Genomic DNA, 20,881 nt, shown 5'->3' with positions numbered 1-20,881 from the left:
TGCCCGTCCGCTGGAGAGATCACCTGAATAAACTCTTTTTTCTAAACTTAACTTCCTCGTCCTGTCGGCGCCTGAATCCTCCACACATCCTCCTGACAGTTTATAATGGTAAGCGATTGAGTGTACAGGTTTCCTCTTTTGTGTGTGATGCTCCTGCCAGAGCCTTAGTTAAGAATATTGTCACATAACGGTTATTCAGGGTGCGACAAGTGTGATCAAGATGGTGCGTGGATGAACAACAAAATGACATATCCTCAAACTAATGTCAGGCTGAGGAGAGACTCAAGTTATTGTGATGTGATTGATGAGGAACACCACGTGAAACAGAAACTCAGTCCTCATTCCCAATAGATTATATGCACCTCTGTTGTCTTGAGTTGATGAGAAAACTGTTGAATATGTGGTGAAAGGGCAGTTTACCTTATGACAGTATATCAAGCAAACCGCTGGTGTTACACTCCCACACCCCATGTGAATTCAACCGCAAGCCAAGAGGTTTGAATGAGCTTGATGGTTGGAAAGCTCCCTTCATGTTATACTGGGGTCCTGTTGTGCTGAAGGACTCTGCGTTTCCCAGCGAGTTATATGACAGCGATACTGTGTGAGCTTACCTGATCAGATAACGTGAGCGGGGGGGGACATGCGCATGACCGAGTTCGTGAAAGGGGGAGAGAGAGAGGGGGAAGAGAAGAGAAAGACAGAGTTCTGGCGAGGTTCGGTTCAGCAACCCGGTTCTCCACACAGAGATCCCAGTGGGCCTGGAGCTCACTTGGACCTCTGGTTCTGAGGTGGAAAACCCGAGCCTCGGACTTGGTTGGTGCGCCTGAACACGAGTACACAAACATCTGGGCTGCTGTGGCCTTCTCAGCGGCACATTGAAACACATTGCATGTTAGCTTCATGCTAATCTAACAGTCACTGCCCAGACAAAGCTCTTACCCTCCGGTTGCTGTGCTGGACAGCACCGTCCGGTTGCTGTGCTGGACAGCACCGTCCGGTTGCTGTGCTGGACAGCACCGTCCGTGGTGCTGTGCAGTTCTGTGAGGCAGCGGTAACTAGTTGTTACCGGGTCTGAATTCAGCGTCCCAAATTGGAGTGGAGAGCGAGGCAGCTGAAAGGTGGGGAGACGCAGGCTCGAGTCTCCAGAATCCCAAAGAAAGGAAAACGGAAAAGAGAAGACGTAGTCCAAACTGAGTCCTGCTCGTCCAGCGGGCTGATGTTAGGTTTGGTTCCACTTTTGTTCTCTCTCTTCCGTCCCGAGGTGGCAGGGACGTGTGTCCCTCTCGGTGGTCGGATTGAGAAGCAGGGAGGGTTGGTTGGAACGGAGTTTCACCAAGTTTGAATTTCGGACCCCTGTGGTGTCAGAGTCGGGTTCGACCATTTCCATTGGTCGCCAACCTGGGGGGTTGGGGACTTCCTGGGGTCTTCCTCCTCGCTGTTCTATGGCCTTTTCATTGTTCCTGGCGTTTCTCTTCTGGGGGGTAGAAACTGCTTGGAGGTGTTCACTGGAATCTGGAGCCTAACAGCAGCTAGATGCCGCTCCATTTCCTTATTATTTGGGAATAAGGCTTATAAAACACAATTTAACGCTCAGGGGCAGGATTTTCTAGATATTAATGTGGGCTGTTGTTACAACGCAACCTATGCTTTTCGACCACTGCAGCCTATACTGTATATGTACGAATTTATTTTTTCTTTTTAAATTTAGCAGGTGCATCTAATTTTCATTTAAAAACAAATAGTGTGCACTGTCCTGTCTGTGGCATGATCATGGACAACATCAACATTTCCCACAATCACACACTAAAATCACACCTCATTGAAAACATGACTGTGGAGGCAGATTAAAAAAAGAATTCAGCAAACTGCACCACATTCTTGTTCTACATAGCCCCAGGTTCCTCTGGGTCAATTTTCAAATGGACTCACTGCAATTTTATTTTGACAATTACACATACAGGCCGATTGAAAAAGAAATCCCAAAGGGACAATAAAAGTATATGTGAACTTATTCAGAATGGTTTGTAGTCACATCCACTCATCTCTCTCTTTCTTTCCTTTGATTTTGTGAGGGAATTAAAAAAATTCTTAAAAAATTAAATAAATATGTTAATAATTACAACATGTACTCATGTTTTTTTTAATCTCACTCTAGTATAATAAGGCAGCCGGTGTATCCACACGCTGCACATGGTGCTCACTGCGCACCTCCAGTCCAGAATGTCTGGACACGCCACTGGAGATGTTTTGGTCCATACTTGTCTGAGAGACTGACGGCAGGTCACTGAGGGGAGGACCACCACTTCTAACCCACTTAAAGCTCTGATCTTCAGGATGCTTCTGATGGAGCCCTCCTCCGCCCGCCATCCGCTGCCCTCTGCAAGGTGAGCGTCCAGCGGGTACGACCAACACAAGACCAACTTCTGCTGCGGCTTGTCAAGTAGGAAGGAAGAGAAGAGACGATCTGTGGACTCACTTCTGTTACCTTCCAGACCAAAGACTTTAAAAAGACACGTGAAGACTGGACATCCTGCAGCGTCTGACAAGGTGAATAGAACCTTGGAGACACGACAACATGTGCAGTGAATTCTAGGATGAACTGGAGAGCGAAGGAACGGTGAAGCCGGACGTTAATATATGTTGACACTGCTTCAGAACATTGCTCTCAGTCAGCTGCAAGCTGTGGTGGAGGGAGGGAGCACACACCTCCACCTGCAGCTCCACCTCAAACCTGTAGCTCCACCTCAAACCTGTAAGATCTACATCAAACCTGTAGCTCCAACTGAAACCTGTAGCTCCACCTCAAACCTGTAAGATCTACATCAAACCTGTAGCTCCAACTGAAACCTGTAGCTCCACCTCAAACCTGTAGCTCCACCTCAAACCTGTAAGCTCTACATCAAACCTGTAAGATCTACATCAAACCTGTAGCTCCAACTGAAACCTGTAGCTCCACCTCAAACCTGTAGCTCCACCTCAAACCTGTAAGCTCTACATCAAACCTGTAAGCTCTACATCAAACCTGTAAGATCTACATCAAACCTGTAGCTCCAACTGAAACCTGTAGCTCCACCTCAAACCTGTAGCTCCACCTCAAACCTGTAAGATCTACATCAAACCTGTAGCTCCAACTGAAACCTGTAGCTCCACCTCAAACCTGTAAGATCTACATCAAACCTGTAGCTCCAACTGAAACCTGTAGCTCCACCTCAAACCTGTAGCTCCACCTCAAACCTGTAAGCTCTACATCAAACCTGTAAGATCTACATCAAACCTGTAGCTCCAACTGAAACCTGTAGCTCCACCTCAAACCTGTAGCTCCACCTCAAACCTGTAAGCTCTACATCAAACCTGTAGCTCCACCTCATACCTGCAGCTCCAGGTCAAACTTGCAGCTCCACCTAAAGCCTGCAGCTCCACCTCAAACCTGCAGCTCAAGGTCAAACCTGTAGCTCCACCTCAAACCTGTAAGCTCTACCTCAAACCTGTAGCTCCACCTCAAACCTGCAGCTCCATGTCAAACTTGCAGCTCCACCTAAACCTGAAGCTCCACATAAAACCTGCATCTCCAACTGAAACCTGTAGCTCCACCTCAAACCTGCAGCTCCATGTCAAACTTGCAGCTCCATCTAAACCTGAAGCTCCACATAAAACCTGCAGCTCCACCTCAAACCTGCAGCTCCATGTCAAACTTGCAGCTCCACCTAAACCTGAAGCTCCACATAAAACCTGCAGCTCCACCTCAAACCTGCAGCTCCACCTCAAACCTGTAAGCTCTACCTCAAACCTGTAAGCTCCACCTCAAACCTGCAGCTCCACCTCAAACCAGCAGCTCCAGGTCAAACTTGCAGCTCCACCTAAGACCTGTAGCTCCACCTCAAACCTGCAGTTCCAGGTCAAACCTGCAGCTCCACCTCAAACCTGCAGCTCGAGGTCAAACCTGTAGCTCCACCTCAAACCTGCATCTCCAACTGAAACCTGTAGCTCCACCTCAAACCTGTAAGCTCCAAATAAAACCTGCAGCTCCACCTCAAACCTGCAGCTCCAGGTCAAACCTGCAGCTCCACCTCAAACCTGTAGGCTCTACCTCACACCTGTAAGCTCTACCTCAAACCTGTAGCTCCACCTCAAACCATCAGCTCCACCTCAAACCTGCAGCTCCAGGTCAAACTTGCAGCTCCACCTAAAACCTGCAGCTCCACCTCAAACCTTCAGTTCAAGGTCAAACCTGTAGATCCACCTCAAACCTACATCTCCAGGTCAAACATGCAGCTCCACCTAAAACCTGAAGCTCCACCTCAAACCTGCAGCTCCACCTCAAACCTGCAGCTCCAGGTCAAACCTGCAGCTCCACCTCAAACCTGTAAGCTCTACCTCAAACCTGTAGCTCCACCTCAAACCATCAGCTCCACCTCAAACCTGCAGCTCCAGGTCAAACTTGCAGCTCTACCTCAAACCTGCAGCTCCACCTCAAACCTACATCTCCAGGTCAAACCTGCAGCTCCACCTCAAACCTGCAGCTCCACCTCAAACCTGATGCTCCACCTCAAACCTGTAAGCTCTACCTCAAACCTGCAGCTCCAGGTCCAACCTGCAGCTCCACCTCAAACGTGTAGCTCTAACTACAACCTGTAGCTCCTGCTCAAACCTGTAGCTCCACCTCAAACCTGCAGCTCCACCTCAAACGTGTAGCTCTAACTACAACCTGTAGCTCCTGCTCAAACCTGCAGCTCCACCTCAAACCTGCAGCTCCAGGTCAAACTTGCAGCTCCACCTCAAACCTGCAGCTCCACCTCAAACGTGTAGCTCTAACTACAACCTGGAGCTCCTGCTCAAACCTGTAGCTCCACCTCAAACATGCAGCTCCACCTCAAACCTACATCTCCAGGTCAAACCTGCAGCTCCACCTCAAACCTGATGCTCAATCTCAAACCTGTAAGCTCTACCTCAAACCTGCAGCTCCAGGTCCAACCTGCAGCTCCAGGTCAAACCTGTAAGCTCTACCTCAAACCTGCAGCTCCAGGTCCAACCTGCAGCTCCAGGTCAAACCTGCAGCTCCACCTCAAACCTGCAGCTCCAGGTCAAACTGCGTCCTCGGAGCAGAGACTCCTACCATGAGTAGTCAGAGACACTGCGTCCTCGGAGCAGAGACTCCTACCATGAGTAGTCAGAGACACTGCGTCCTCGGAGCAGAGACTCCTACCATGAGTAGTCAGAGACACTGCGTCCTCGGAGCAGAGACTCCTACCATGAGTAGTCAGAGACACTGCGTCCTCGGAGCAGAGACTCCTACCATGAGTAGTCAGAGACACTGTGTCCTCGGAGCAGAGACTCCTACCATGAGTAGTCAGAGACACTGCCTGCTCGGAGCAGAGACTCCTACCATGAGTAGTCAGAGACACTGCGTCCTCGGAGCAGAGACTCCTACCATGAGTAGTCAGAGACACTGCGTCTTCGGAGCAGAGACTCCTACCATGAGTAGTCAGAGACACTGCGTCCTCGGAGCAGAGACTCCTACCATGAGTCGTCAGAGACACTGCGTCCTCGGAGCAGAGACTCCTACCATGAGTAGTCAGAGACACTGCGTCCTCGGAGCAGAGACTCCTACCATGAGTAGTCAGAGACACTGTGTCCTCGGAGCAGAGACTCCTCGGGAGCCACATGACCCAGCCCTGCAGACTGTGGTCGCTGGTCTCCTATGCCTCTCCACAGAGGAGAGAAGAAACCTCAACAGCTACAGCTCAGAGACCTGTGAAGCAAAGATCAGGCAGCTGTTAAGCTCTGTGAGGAACCCGGTTGGTCAGGTAGAGCTCACCATTCCGGATGTGTTAGGCCTCATTGCACTGCTCTACCAGCGCATGGCCAAGCTGCAAGCTGCGGAAACCCAGGAGTAGCTCTCAGCAGAGACGCAGCACATCCCAGCAGTCTGGGAAATGTCCAGTCAGATGGACAAATGACCCCAGACATGCGCATTCTTGGAGCTGTCCAGTCAGGTGGACAGCCTCCTCAGGTCTATACAGTCCTGAAGTGGTCCAGTCAGGTGGACAGCCTCCTCCAGGTCTATACAGTCCTGAAGTGGTCCAGTCAGGTGGACAGCCTCCTCCAGGTCTATACAGTCCTGAAGCTGTCCAGTCAGGTGGACCGCCTCCTCCAGGTCTATACAGTCCTGAAGTGGTCCAGTCAGGTGGACCGCCTCCTCCAGGTCTATACAGTCCTGAAGTGGTCCAGTCAGGTGGACAGACAGTATCAAGCTCCCCCGCAGCCATGGCGAGGGGGGGTCTTGACACACAGCCAGGGGGGCGTGGCACAAGACATCTGCCCAGTGTTGTGGGAACTGACTGCATCCCACTGAACCGACACCCAGTCCCTCCAGCTTTTCACTTTGAGGACCACAGGGTCCCGGTGTGCTATGACACACCTCCATCGGTGCTCAGCCGCACCACAATGTGCTCTCACAGCTCTTTCACTCCTTTTCAGGAGAGAGTAAAGGGTTATTTTCCAGCACCTCACAGTGCTATCTGCTTTGGTCCTCCACTCACTGGAGACCCTGAAACCACAGGGCAAGGTTACTTTTTTGGTACCCATAGGTTGACTTGTTTTATAGATTTTGTGATCACTTGGCAGTGCCACGTCATAACGTCAATAGAGGGCACCGGGGCGCCGCCCCCCCCTGGTGGAAGCAAGAGGAATGTGTTTGTTTTTTTTTAATACAAAATATATGAATAAACTGTAATACTGTAGAAATTTGTTTATGCCAACAAACGAACACTGGGCCCTGAACTGTATCTACCAATAATCTTTGTGTGTGTGTGTGTGTGTGTGTGTGTGTGTGTGTGTGTGTGTGTGTGTGTGTGTGTGTGTGTGTGTGTGTGTGTGTGTGTGTGTGTGTGTGAGCAGCCTTGGGCGACAAGGAAAGCCGCCCTGAGGAGGCGGGGCTTAGTAGCGATCAGACCAATTACTGATTAACACCAGAGTGACTGTAATGATATTAAACTAATCTGCATTATTCCATGTCTGAGACTTGGGCACTTTTATTTTCACTTGGTGTGATAATAGTGAAGAGCCCCACCTAAGACATGTATCACCAGTTGCCACTGGTCAGAACAGACAAAGACACACGATAAACCAAACAGATATTTGGTCAAATGAAACAAGACAGGCAACACAAGTGCTCAATATTCCGCTATTCACCAATTAATAATAAACTTGAGATCAAAAATAGATGAAGAGAAACCCCAATAAAAAACAGTAAAACTTTACAGAGATAAAGAAAACAGTCACTGACATAAACCAGATAATAAATAGAGCTAAAAATGGATAAATAGAATAAATTCGATAAAGTGCAATGTCTATGGGTCTTGTTCAGTTCAGTGAGGGCAACAGGAACAAAGCTGTTCTTAAAACGCTTGGTTCTGTGCCATGGGACGAGGAACCTCCGTCCAGAGTCCAGGAGGTGGAATTGGCCTGGTAAAGGATGGGAGTCTGTTAAGGATTGCTGAGGCCATCCTCCGGACCTGGTTAGTGAACAGGGAGGCTGCAAAAAGACTGAGACTGACCAATGAGACAAGGAAAAAGATCAAACATAATCTTTTGTTTTTTATATCTTCAATTGAAAGTAGGACTCTTCACGCCACTGTGCAAACTCACTAATGACCGGGCCGTGACTGCTTTGACCCTCGTTGAGGAGGCTGACAATAACAGTCATCTGCGTCATTGATGATAGTTCTGTTGTCATGTCTGCTCCTATACGTTTGTGTAAAGGATAAATAAAAGGGGTGGAGAACCTGTGGAGGAAAACTCTGGGTCAGACAGAACCCCATTTGTGATCTTTCAGTTAAAAAGTCTCAAATCCAGCCCACCAAGTTATTGCAGATTTAAACTGCTCTAAAAGTCTTTTGGTTAAACTGTGGGGCTGGATTGTATTAAAAGCAGAGGAGACGTCAATCAATCAAAGTCTAGCAGACGTCCCTTTATTCTCTACGTCTTTAAAAATCATGTTTAGTAGAGTCAGAGTGGCGTCCTCCACTCCTCTGTTTGACCTGAATGCAAACTGCATTGATCCAGCTGGTGTTCATTTCCCCTCAGTATCACATTCCTCACAAGTTATTTAAAGACCTTCATTACTACTGAGGTGAGGCAACAGGCCCGAAGTCATTTAAAGACCTTCATTACTACTGAGGTGAGGCAACAGGCCCAAAGTCATTTAAAGACCTTCGTTACTACTGAGGTGAGGCAACAGGCCCGAAGTCATTTAAAGACCTTCGTTACTACTGAGGTGAGGCAACAGGCCCGAAGTCATTTAAAGACCTTCATTACCACCGAGGTGAGGCATCAGGCCCGAAGTCATTTAAAGACCTTCGTTACCACCGAGGTGAGGCAACACGCCCGAAGTCATTTAAAGACCTTCATTACTACTGAGGTGAAGCGACAGGCCCAAAGTCATTTATAGACCTTCATTACTACTGAGGTGAGGCGACAGGCCCGAAGTCATTTAAAGACCTTCATTACTACTGAGGTGAGGCGACAGGCCCGAAGTCATTTAAAGACCTTCATTACTACTGAGGTGAGGCGACAGGCCCGAAGTCATTTAAAGACCTTCATTACTACTGAGGTGAGGCAAACCGCCCGAAGTCATTTAAAGACCTTCATTACTACTGAGGTGAGGCAACACGCCCGAAGTCATTTAAAGACCTTCATTACTACTGAGGTGAGGCAACAGGCCCGAAGTCATTTAAAGACCTTCGTTACCACCGAGGTGAGGCAACACGCCCAAAGTCATTTAAAGACCTTCGTTACCACCGAGGTGAGGAAACACGCCCGAAGTCATTTAAAGACCTTCATTACTACTGAGGTGAGGCGACAGGCCCGAGGTCATTTAAAGACCTTCGTTACCACCGAGGTGAGGAAACACGCCCGAAGTCATTTAAAGACCTTCATTACTACTGAGGTGAGGCAACAGGCCTGAAGTCATTTAAAGACCTTCATTACTACTGAGGTGAGGCAACAGGCCCGAAGTCATTTAAAGACCTTCATTACTACTGAGGTGAGGCCCGAAGTCATTTAAAGACCTTCATTACTACTGAGGTGAGGCAACAGGCCCGAAGTCATTTAAAGACCTTCATTACTACTGAGGTGAAGCAACAGGCCCGAAGTCATTTAAAGACCTTCATTACTACTGAGGTGAGGCGACATGCCCGAAGTCATTTAAAGACCTTCGTTACTACTGAGGTGAGGCAACAGGCCCGAAGTCATTTAAAGACCTTCATTACTCCTGAGGTGAAGCAACAGGCCCAAATTCATTTTAAGACCTTCATTACTACTGAGGTGAGGCGACATGCCCGAAGTCATTTAAAGACCTTCATTACTACTGAGGTGAGGCAACAGGCCCGAAGTCATTTAAAGACCTTCATTACTACTGAGGTGAGGCCCGAAGTCATTTAAAGACCTTCATTACTACTGAGGTGAGGCAACAGGCCCGAAGTCATTTAAAGACCTTCATTACTACTGAGGTGAGGCCCGAAGTCATTTAAAGACCTTCATTACTACTGAGGTGAGGCAACAGGCCTGAAGTCATTTAAAGACCTTCATTACTCCTGAGGTGAAGCAATAGGCCCAAATTCATTTTAAGACCTTCATTACTACTGAGGTGAGGCAACAGGCCCGAAGTCATTTAAAGACCTTCGTTACTACTGAGGTGAGGCAACAGGCCCGAAGTCATTTAAAGACCTTCGTTACTACTGAGGTGAGGCAACAGGCCCGAAGTCATTTAAAGACCTTCGTTACTACTGAGGTGAGGCAACAGGCCCGAAGTCATTTAAAGACCTTCGTTACTACTGAGGTGAGGCAACAGGCCCGAAGTCATTTAAAGACCTTCATTACTACTGAGGTGAGGCAACAGGCCTGAAGTCACTCAAAGTTTTAGGACGTCTGGATTTCGGGACAGGGACCAGGACAGCGTCCTTCCAGAGACAAGGTTACATGCTGTGTGTCCAACTTGGTAAAAATGACCATATACATATATATGATCCAGGATTGAGTTCATTCGCACATGATTTAATAAGGCGGCCACTGATATCAGGACCCTGATTTTGTTTATGTTTAATGTGCGAAAGGCCTTTATGACGTTGCAAAATTCAACGTTCAAGAGCTCAGTGTCCTTCAGTCCCTTTTCAAGTCCAAAATTTCCCCACTAAAATCAGAGAAATTAAAATGGCCATAAAAACCACTAAGAGCACTTGCGAAATCTTTTTCGGAATTAGCTCAGAGCAGGTGAGCAGGTGAGCTCAGAGCAGGTGAGCAGGTGAGCAGGTGAGCTGCTTAACCCAACTACTGGACGAAAAGAACCGCACGGAAAGAACCGGATTCCTAAACCGAAAAGGTGATTGCCTTCCAGTTTCTCTGTTTTTGCTTTGTTTTAGCTGTTTTAGCTCCTATCAGCACCTGTTTAGCCATGGCTTCCCCCTCCTCTCCTCCTATTTTTTCCTGCTCCAAATGTCAGATGTTTAGTTACACCTCGACCTCAGTTACTGACACAGGGACCTGTGAAAAGTGTAGCTTTATTGTAGCACTTGAGACGAGGCTGAGTCAGCTTGAGGAACGTCTCCTCTCTGTCGAGCTTAGGGCTAGCCCTGTAGCTAGTAAACAGCCGCCAGGTTTAGCTGGAGCGGAGCGTTCTAGCTTAGCAGCGCAGGTAGCTGCTAACTTTAACCCCCCCTCAGTGGCCCCCGAGCAGCCGGGGGAACAGGGCGGTTGGGTGACTGCCAGGGGTAAACGTAGCAGCAAGAAGTCTACCGGACACCCCCGCTACACCCCGCAGGCCTCCGTCAGTGTCTCCAATATGTTTGCCCCACTCAGCAGCACGCTGGTTGAGAAGGACACGCTGGTTATTGGCTCCTCAATAGTGAGACACGTTAACCCAGGACAACCAGCGGCCACAGTTAGCTGCCTGCCTGGGGCCAGAGCAGGCGACATTGAGTCCCAGCTAAAGCTAATGACCAAGAATAAACGGAGATTTAAAGGGATTATAATCCACTGCGGTGGAAACGACGTTCGCCTGAAGAAGTCTGAGGTCCTCAAAGCTAACGTAGAGTCAGTGTGCACATACGCGCGGACCATTTCAGACGAAGTAGTTTTCTCTGGCCCCCTCCCAAACCTCATCAGTGACCAGATGTTTAGCCGCACGTCATCTTTTAACCGCTGGCTGTCAGGGTGGTGTCCCAGTAACTCGGTAGGCTTCATTAATAATTGGAAGTCCTTCTGGGGCAAGCCTGGTCTCATCAGGAGGGACGGCATCCATCCCACGTTGGATGGAGCGTACCTCTTATCTAGAAACATAGTTAAAAGCTTAGCTCCTCCATCCTGACGTAGCAGAGTGGGGACCAGGCAACAGAGTCGCAGTCCTACACGCCTCTCTGAGTTTCCCTCTGGGCAGTCACCAACCATAGCTAACTTAGTTAAACATCCCATAGAGACTGTGTCTATCCCTCGGACCACCACAAGTATAAAACTATCTAAACCTAGGAAAATAACTTCTAATGACTACAAAAACTTAATCCGTATCAAGTGTGAAACTAGACAAAATCAAGACAAAAAAATTAAATGTGGTTTCCTAAACATGAGATCTTTATCATCCAAAGCTCTTCTAGTCAATGATCTGATAACCGAACACAACATTGATCTCTTTGGATTAACAGAAACCTGGCTACGTAAAGATGAGTATGTTAGTCTAAATGAAGCCTCCCCTCCAAGTCATACTAACACTCAAATAGCTCGTGAAAGTGGTCGAGGAGGGGGCGTGGCAGCCATCTAGAACTCTCAGTTACTAATTAACATGAACCCAAAACCCAACTTTAGTTCTTTTGAGAGTCTGAGCATGACCATGCGACACCCGTCAAATAAAATAGTAAATTCTGTAGAATCTGTAATCATTTCTCGTCCTCCTGGACCTTATTCAACTTTTCTAACTGAATTCTCTGAATTGTTGTCAGATGTAGCCCTGACTAAAGATAAGGTTATCATGGTAGGAGACTTCAATGTTCATGTTGACGTAGAAAATGATAGTTTCAGTGCCAGCTTTAAATCTACACTTGACTCTCTAGGTTTCTCTCAGGTAGTAGACGGGCCTACCCATAAACATCTCCACACCCTAGACCTTATTCTAACTTATGGTTTGAATATAGAGCATCTGACCATCTCTCCTCACTATGATTTCCTGTCAGATCACTTCTTAATAACCTTTGACTTTGTTCTAAATAGTTATAAACCTCCGGCTAAAGCCGTGTTAACCAGGTCTCTCTCTGATAACATAGTAACTAAATTCAAGGAAAGAATTCCCTCTGCTATAGAATCAGTAGTGAATCTTCCTGACCCGTATACTGTTGCTAGCTCAGACATTGAATACCTAACAAACAGTCTGACAGATATGCTAAAAACAACGCTAGACGACATAGCTCCTCAAAAAATGAAAATGAAAAAACAGGAAAAGTCCTCCCCATGGTTTAACTCATCAACCCGCGAGCTTAAACAACGCTCCCGTAGATTAGAAAGAACTTGGCGTTCAACAAAAACAGACCTAGATTATATAGCCTGGAAGGATAGCTTCAAAACTTATAAGAAAGCTCTGAGTAGAAGTAGAACTAATTACTACTCATCCTTAATAGAGGAAAACAAAAACAACCCTCGCTTTCTTTTCAGTACTGTAGCCAAACTGACCAAGAACCAAAATAGCGTTGAGCCCACCATTCCTAACAATATATGTAGTGAGGACTTCATGAAGTTCTTTCAAAATAAAATGACAAGGCTTAGGGATAACATCCATCAAACCCTACCGTCCGTTAGCCCCATAACAGAGGAACTGGTTAAACCTAACAGTCATCTGGAATGCTTTCAGCAAATACAACTAGTCGAACTAAATTCCCTTATTTCTTCTGCTAAACCAACTACTAGCCTGTTGGACCCAATTCCTACTAGAATTCTGAAAGAGGCACTGCCACTAATCAATAATTCTATACTGGCAATTATTAACCAGTCTCTACCAATAGGCTATGTGCCCCAATCCTTTAAACTAGCAGTTATTAAACCTCTCATTAAGAAGCCAAACTTAGACACAAGCCTTCTCTCAAACTACAGGCCCATCTCCAACCTTCCTTTCCTGTCAAAGGTTCTGGAGAAAGTAGTGGCTAAACAACTCCAGGATTATCTGCAGGAGAATAATCTGTTAGAGGACCTTCAGTCCGGCTTCAGAATGAACCACAGTACAGAGACTGCTCTGCTAAAAGTTACTAATGACCTTCTAACGGCCTCAGATAGAGGTCTTCTATCGGTTTTAGTTCTTCTGGACCTTAGTGCCGCATTTGATACTGTCGATCATAATATACTTTTAAGGAGATTAGAAGATGCCGTCGGCATTAAAAACTTAGCCTTAAACTGGTTTAAATCATATTTATCTGACCGCTTTCAATTTGTTCATGTAAATAACAAATCTTCAATACATGAAGGGGTCCGGTGTGGAGTACCACAAGGCTCCGTCCTCGGACCGATATTGTTTAATCTCTATATGTTACCACTCGGAAATATTATTAGGAAACACAGCATTAACTTTCATTGTTATGCAGATGATACTCAGCTATATTTATCAATTAAAGCCAATCAGGCCGACCAACTTGTTAAACTAGAGTCCTGCCTCAGGGACGTTAAGTCCTGGATGTCTATCAACTTCTTAATGCTCAACACATCCAAGACTGAGGTTCTAATCCTAGGTCCTAAAAAGCTCAGGGATAACTTTTCAGACAGTCTGATTAGGTTAGATAATATTACCTTAACCTCTAACAGTGATATTAGGAACCTGGGTGTTATTTTTGATCAGGATCTGTCCTTTATTTCCCATGTTAAACATGTCTCCAGGACAGCCTTCTTCCATCTAAGGAATATTGCAAAAATGAGAAACTTCTTGTCCTTCAAAGATGCAGAAAAAATTATTCCTGCCTTTGTGACTTCAAGATGAGATGATTGTAACTCCCTAATGTCAGGATGTCCAAACTCCTCTGTTAGGATCTTCCAGCTAGAGCAGAACGCTGCTGCAGGTTTACTAACCAGAACTGGAAGAAGAGAGCACATCTCCCCAGTCTTAGCATCCTTACACTGGCTTCCAATTAAATCTAGAATAGAATTCAAGATCCTTCTGATCACATATAAAACTCTTCATCAGAAGGCTCCGTCCTATATCGAGAAACTTCTAGAAGTTTATCACCCTCCACGAGCCCTTCGCTCTGAGGATGCAGGACTGTTGGTAATCCCTAAAGTCCATAAAAGTAAAAGAGGAGGCAGGAGTTTCAGCCATATGGCTCCTTTACTCTGGAATCAACTACCAGCCTCGGTCCGAAAGGCCGACACCATTAGTTTATTTAAGAGTAGACTAAAAACATTCCTATTTGATAAAGCTTATCCTTAGGAATAAAATAGGAATAAAATAGGAGCACTAAGTTGAGCTGCTATAGGCCTAGACTGCTGAGGGGGTTTTTTCTCTCCCGTTAAAGGGAGGAACTCTACATTTGGAGGTTCTGTTTCTTGTCTTTCTTTCTTTCTCTCTGTGTAACAACATTACTGTAGACACCAGACACTGCCGCCGTCTTTTTTTATCCCTGACAGGAGGAGAGCAGGATCCAGGGGATCAGACCCAAGACTCACAGAGTGGAGTTACGACGGTCCTACTACCCGACCCCACCACAGCACCGGGACCCCCCCACAGCACCGGGACCCCACCGCAACGGCACGGCCCTTAAACTCCAGACTGAGATTGGCTCATCATCAGACCAACGCTCATCATAGACTTTTCTTAGTATTTGTACTTATCTGGCCTGTCTGCCACTCTCTCTCTCCCTCTTCTTTTCCTCTCTCTCCCTGTCCTATCCCATGTACTTCTCCCCCCAACCGGTCAAGGCGGATGGCCGTCCTTCCAGAGTCTAGGGTCCGCCCCACGGTTTCTTCCTGAAGAGGGAGTTCTTGAACTTCTCTCCATGCGAGGGAGTTTTTCCTGGCCACTGTTGCTTGTTACACCTGCTTGCTTTGGAAGGGTTTAGTTGGGTCCTGTTGTACTCTATCATTGTAAGAGCGCTTTGAGATGTTTGTTGATGTGATTTAGCGCTTTACAAATAAAATTGAATTGAATTGAATTGAATTAAAATCATTTGAGAAGGTCTGGCTGATGCTCTGGGGATTATGAAGGCCTGCCGAGACTGTTTGAGGCCATTTTACTTTCCAGGTTTCTGTGGCTGCTTTGCCTTCAGAACCTCATAGTTCAGGTCTTTGGTGGCTGACTGAAGGTCGGAGACAGCCCCTTTTTGAAAACTGTTTCTTTTTATTTAGACACGATTTAAAACTTTTTGTGACCCATGGTTTGTTATTAGGGCCCATTTGAACACAGTTCCATGGTGTGATCATGCCCTTTACAGAAAGTCACACCAGAACGTCCAGATCATCTCCACAGGACTGGGTGAAAAGGTCCCAGTCTGAACAATAAAACCACTGCACAGAGTTCTCTGACCACATTTCAATGTTCTCTGTCTTCTCCCTCTTTAAAAGAGTCTGGCAGGAGGTGCACGTCGTTATGATCAGCAGATCCCAAAGGAGGAAGAGAGAGGGATTTGTAGGCGTTTTTCACTGGGTTAGGGTCCTGTCCTATCATACGGGACATAATACTCAATCTTTCTTATGGATCGAAGTTTTTCAGGGTCAATTTAAGGCGGACGTGGTTAAAATCACCCGTTCTAAAGTTTGGGCAGAGCCACTGCAGCCTCCGTCTGCCTCTGCCATGCTGCTGCAGGCGGAGGCGGCGTGAGCTCAAAAGAAAAACAGGTTCAACTTCCACTGCAGTTAAAGATTTAGACAGAATGTTGAGTACAGATACCGAAGTACTGTGTTTTCCTAACAATATGGTTTCTGACTTGGTGAAAAGAAACATAAACATTCTATGTTCAGTCCAAAATGTGAAAAATACGGAACTGCAGGCTGATTTGAATTACGTTGGGGTCACAAGCGATGAAAAAGCAACCAGACTTGAGTACTCCGGTAAACGCTGTCAACTCGGTGAACACTGAGTGTTCATCAGTCCCCGAATGCTAGTCAGAGCAGGAGCCGAGTAATTCAAGGTTCCTGGGACTTCTTATTGCATGAAAATCATTTGCTTGGCTAAACTTTTCATGACATACAATCTTTTGAAGGAAGATGGGGGAAACTTTGATTCCTGCTTTCAACATGCACCACTTCTCTGGTTTTCAGATGACTTGGTTTGTTTGCATAAAAATGAAAAGTGAGAGGTAGTGACACTGGAAATACTCACATCCACCTTCTTTAGAGGGTCAGTGGGGATGGGCAGCATGAGACCTCGCCAGATGATCTGGTTGTCCTCGGTAACACGAGTGTTACTCCTGAATGGAGAAAACAACACAATAATCATACACCAGTAAAACTTCTTCTGTCCATAATAATGTCCATCAAAAGATATATCTAATTTGATACGCCATTAAGAAAGCTTATGAAGAGAGAAGAAAAAGTATATAAACCCTTTACAACTTCTTTAATCTTTAATTGCCTGTTAAAGTTGAGTTGTTGGGTAAGAATGGACAGCCACGTCATACAAACCCAACTGTACAGTGGAGGGAGCATCATGGATTGAGGCTGCCTTTATGGACAATGTCAATCATAATTCAGTAAGTTAAGGAGCTGCGTTATGGAGACGTTTATTCAATTTAGACACCAGATGAAGCGCATAACACTTTTCAAATAAACAATTCATGATAAATTGAGGTTTCATAAAACACGTCATGTTCAAGTTATTCATTGTTCATCCATACATCGTCTTCTATACTGCTCAAACGTGTTCAGGACTGCTGGAGCCCAGTTATTCATTGTTCATCCATACATCGTCTTCTATACTGCTCAAACGTGTTCAGGACTGCTGGAGCCCAGTTATTCATTGTTCATCCATACATCGTCTTCTATACTGCTCAAACGTGTTCAGGACTGCTGGAGCCAATCTCAGCAGGTTCCACCTGGATGTCTCTCACACAGCAAACTAGGGTCACTCTTTTTTCCCCCGATACCGATCCCATTTTTCAGAATTGAGTATCGGCCGATACCGATACTTTCCCGATCCGATACTCACATTACTATTTCAAAGATACTCAATAGTGTATTTTTGGATCAACTAAGATGTCTGAAGCTAGAAGTACTATTGGCAGAAGCTTTGTTTACCTAGAAATTATTGTAAAACTCACTTATTGAATCAAAATTCTTCTCAGAATGACTTAAGAACTTATTTAAACTTTATTCAGTCAGAACAACAAAACCCAGTTACTCTCTGCAGTCTTGTTTCTCTTATTTATCTTAACTTAAACTACTTCACCTGCATTTTGTGGCAAATAAAAAAAAAAAAAAAAGAAACCCAGAGAGTCAGTTTGACTAACATAGAAAGTATAAAAAACTACAAGATAAACAGTATTCAGTAAAACCAATCAGAGTGTCTTTGACTGGTTGGGTTGAAAATAAGTCCTAAAAAAGTGCAAATACAATAATAAAAATGAATAAATCTTAAACATAAAAGCTCTGAAGCTCCAATGTAACTTCTTTGTGTATTAAATTTCGACCTGAATTGTCACTAAACATTTACATTTCAATGTGAATTACTATCACTTAATTTCACTTCAAAGTGGTAAAACCTGTTTGACTAAAGTATTCCGAACATAGTACTCTCAAAAACTTATTCAGAATATTCCAGTCTCCCTTTAAACTAGAGGAACCTTCTGGGTTCTTGTTTCACCATATCGCTGCCCTGTGGGGACTGATCCTTTATTTTAAAATCCTTTATTTTAAAATCCTCTATTTTAAAATCCTTTATTTTAAAATCCTTTATTTTAAAATCCTTTATTCTAAAGTGGAGAGTTTGCTGCCTCGGTGCAGCTTTTTCTTTAGTTGTTGTTGTAAACTGAGGAACATCCACACGACGATAAAACGATCTTTGTCCTCCCTGACCTTCTCCCAAAAACCTTCCGTCCACACCTCACTATGAACACGGCTCAACACGAGGCTTCAGGGCATGTAGTACACATGCCAGGCCTTTAGGGGCGCTGTGACTCACCAAACACAATAAAAACACAGAAGAAGACAGACCACATAGAAATATAGAAGTAGACTCCTGCACATAAACACATAAACCACTATATATAACTCTAGTTTTATAGGTCTATGGCCCCGCTCCCACTGCTTCTAGCTTCTGCAGCTCCAACCGAGCTTCTAGTCCCTGATTGTTCTGGTTATTAGGTGACGTAGCGGACCGTGGTGGGGGGAGGAGGGGGGCCATTACGTCATCTTATTTCCACAGATGATCGTCTTTGCTGAGCGTACTCCACCGTTTACTTTTTAGATGTCTTATCAGATTAGTTGTGTTAAACGAAGCTCTGGTGCTCCACCTCTCGGGACTGTGTTGAAGCTCTGGTGCTCCACCTCTCAGGACTGGTTTGGTTATCCACCTTAAACTCCCTCCAGACTGCTGGTTGATCCTCTCAGTGGCTTTAGGTTGCTAACTTCAGTTTACGGCAGGTGGCACACGGGGCTGCTTTACGGCAGGTGGCACACGGGGCTGCTTTACGGCAGGTGGCACATGGGGCTGCTTTACGGCAGGTGACGTGAAAAATTATTTTTTTTTTTTTTAGATCGGTGTGGTGATCGGCTGGATTTGCAGATTCCCGATCAGTCACAAATCACCAATATCGGCCCCGATCCGATATCTACCGATCGGATCGGGACATCCCTACTGCAAACACATACAGAGACAGACCCACAGTCTCATGCACACCTTGGGGCAGAGTCACCAAGTAACCTCACATGCATGTTTTTGGACTATGAGAGGAAACCCACGGTCACACGGTGAGAACAGAAAAACTCCACACCGAAAGGATCGGCCATTGGCAATTTGTTGTTATGAAATAGTAATAGTGACAACAGGCCAAAGTTGACGACTGGCTCAGACTTGGTGAAAATAATAACAATAGAATAAATAAATACACGCGTTGTTAGCTCTCTTCATGATCTCATTATTACAGTTTTGAAAATCTGAGCATCGACACATTTACTTACACGTTAAGGGAGGCCAGGATTCCTTCCATATCTTTGTCAACCGCCTGCACATGACTCCCGCTGACACACACCACACATCTGAGCTGAGAGAAACACACTTTTAACATTCACATAGTAGCAGGTGACACAACAAGCTGTTTCATTAGAGTTTTACAACAAACGACCACAAAAATTACACAAAAACTTGCATGTTTTTGAACTGTGGGAGGACACCCAGGGACAGGGGGGGAACATGCAAACTCCACAGCGAAAAGGTCGGGCTGGTATTTGAACCAGGACCTTCTTGCAGTGAGGCGAGAGCGCTAACCACTGTACCCTGATGCGTATATTCTGAGAAAACATTAACAAATATTGTTGTAATAACGTGGCAACAAAGTGAAGAATGAAAAATCAAACCTTTTGAATTTCAACAAACGCCATACAGTGTGCTGCCACTTGTTTTCCTGAAGTAATTCCAATGAGGAAGATTACAGCAACTTCCACAGTGAAAGCCTTTCCAAAATCCACTGCTACCTTTGGACTCCCCCGAATAATCCAAACCAACCAAGGCACAAATTTTAGGTCTAAAATATTTCAGAAAGTCCATAAAACACATTGGCAATTTTGGTGAGAGTTTTTTTTGTTGAAGCACTGTGATCTATGTTGAAGAGCGAGAGAAATGAATAACAAGCTGCCATCTGGTTTTTATGTGGCTTCCCCATTCCCCCACCTTGAGCCAGGGTCATGACAGACTGTGTCCTTACTCATGTCACCATGTCTTTTGTATTGAAATGAAAGCATCTGCTTTACCTGAAATCATCAGTCATTCCTTATCCAAGGGTTACTCTGGAAGGCTGAACAATCTGATGTTCTTTGGTTGCATGATTGCACTCTTCATGGAAAGTGAACTTTGCTTCAATTTTCTTTGGGCTTTTAGTGCAGCTGTGAAACTTTGTGGTCATGACATGTTCTTTATTACGCAAGTGAAAATTGAGGAATTGAACATCCATTTCAGCAGAGATTGTGATTTGGGATGTTTGGGCTGGAAACTCAGTGAGATGTGGCGACACTGCCCACTGATCAAGCTTGTGTTCACTAGAAACCAAAACACAGAAGAGATGAGGCGCTTGTGGCAGCATGGTGTCCTGCCCTCAGGAAGCAATTCAATGGGCCGTTTATGAGGAATACATTCTCATCATAAACACAAGTATATAACCTTGCTGGATACAATTACATTGGACAATCATTTCAATCGAACAAGGTCAATTTGATCCAACAGAAGATAATGTTTAACGTGACTGCTCACGGGCCATGTTACCACAGCCAGTGTTACCTATTTTAAAGCTGCGTCACCCTGAGTTGGTGTAACTCGGAGGAAAAATATTTGTAAAGGATTAAAAAAAAACACCATGACAGAACGAAGGTCACAAGCTTTTATTTCCATTGGAAAACATCAACCTGAACTCTCTTCACTGGATCCAAAACAAACACTATGGTATAAATATACTGCGTTGGAGTTGTCCTTTGACCTTGTAATCCCGAGCTGTTTCCTGAGATGAGGAGCAGAAGTAAAACTCGGTCCCACCAACATCAGAATACCAACTTTGGTTGGTCTCCCTCTGCATATTAAGTCATTGTGTAAGTAAGGCTCCTTCAGATTCAGATTTACTGAATCATCCACAGTGTTTTTGCAACTTGCAATGTTGTGGTCAGGAACACTCAAACCTACTTAAAAAAAGTCACAAATTCTAAGACAAGGAATTAAGAGGGA

The 20,881-nt window shown here is 45.4% G+C and overlaps 1 protein-coding gene across 2 annotated transcripts in view; it reads right to left on the bottom strand.

Moving 5' to 3' along the window:
- The window catches only part of LOC308117307 (acyl-coenzyme A thioesterase 1-like), a 42,656-nt gene that overhangs the window by 11,346 nt on the left and 10,429 nt on the right, over positions 1-20,881 (bottom strand). For both annotated transcript variants that reach the window (XM_080476081.1, XM_080476082.1), the window contains exons 7-8: positions 19,132-19,214; positions 16,337-16,424 (exon numbers count right to left, since the gene is read on the bottom strand). In XM_080476081.1, coding sequence (XP_080332207.1) covers positions 16,337-16,424; positions 19,132-19,214 — 171 coding nt within the window. The remainder of the gene's footprint in view (positions 1-16,336; positions 16,425-19,131; positions 19,215-20,881) is intronic.

This window comes from Lipophrys pholis (genome assembly GCF_963383615.2).
Source record: "Lipophrys pholis genome assembly, chromosome: 11".
Classification (NCBI taxonomy): domain Eukaryota; kingdom Metazoa; phylum Chordata; class Actinopteri; order Blenniiformes; family Blenniidae; genus Lipophrys; species Lipophrys pholis.
This window is presented reverse-complemented; position numbering and strand designations above follow the sequence as displayed.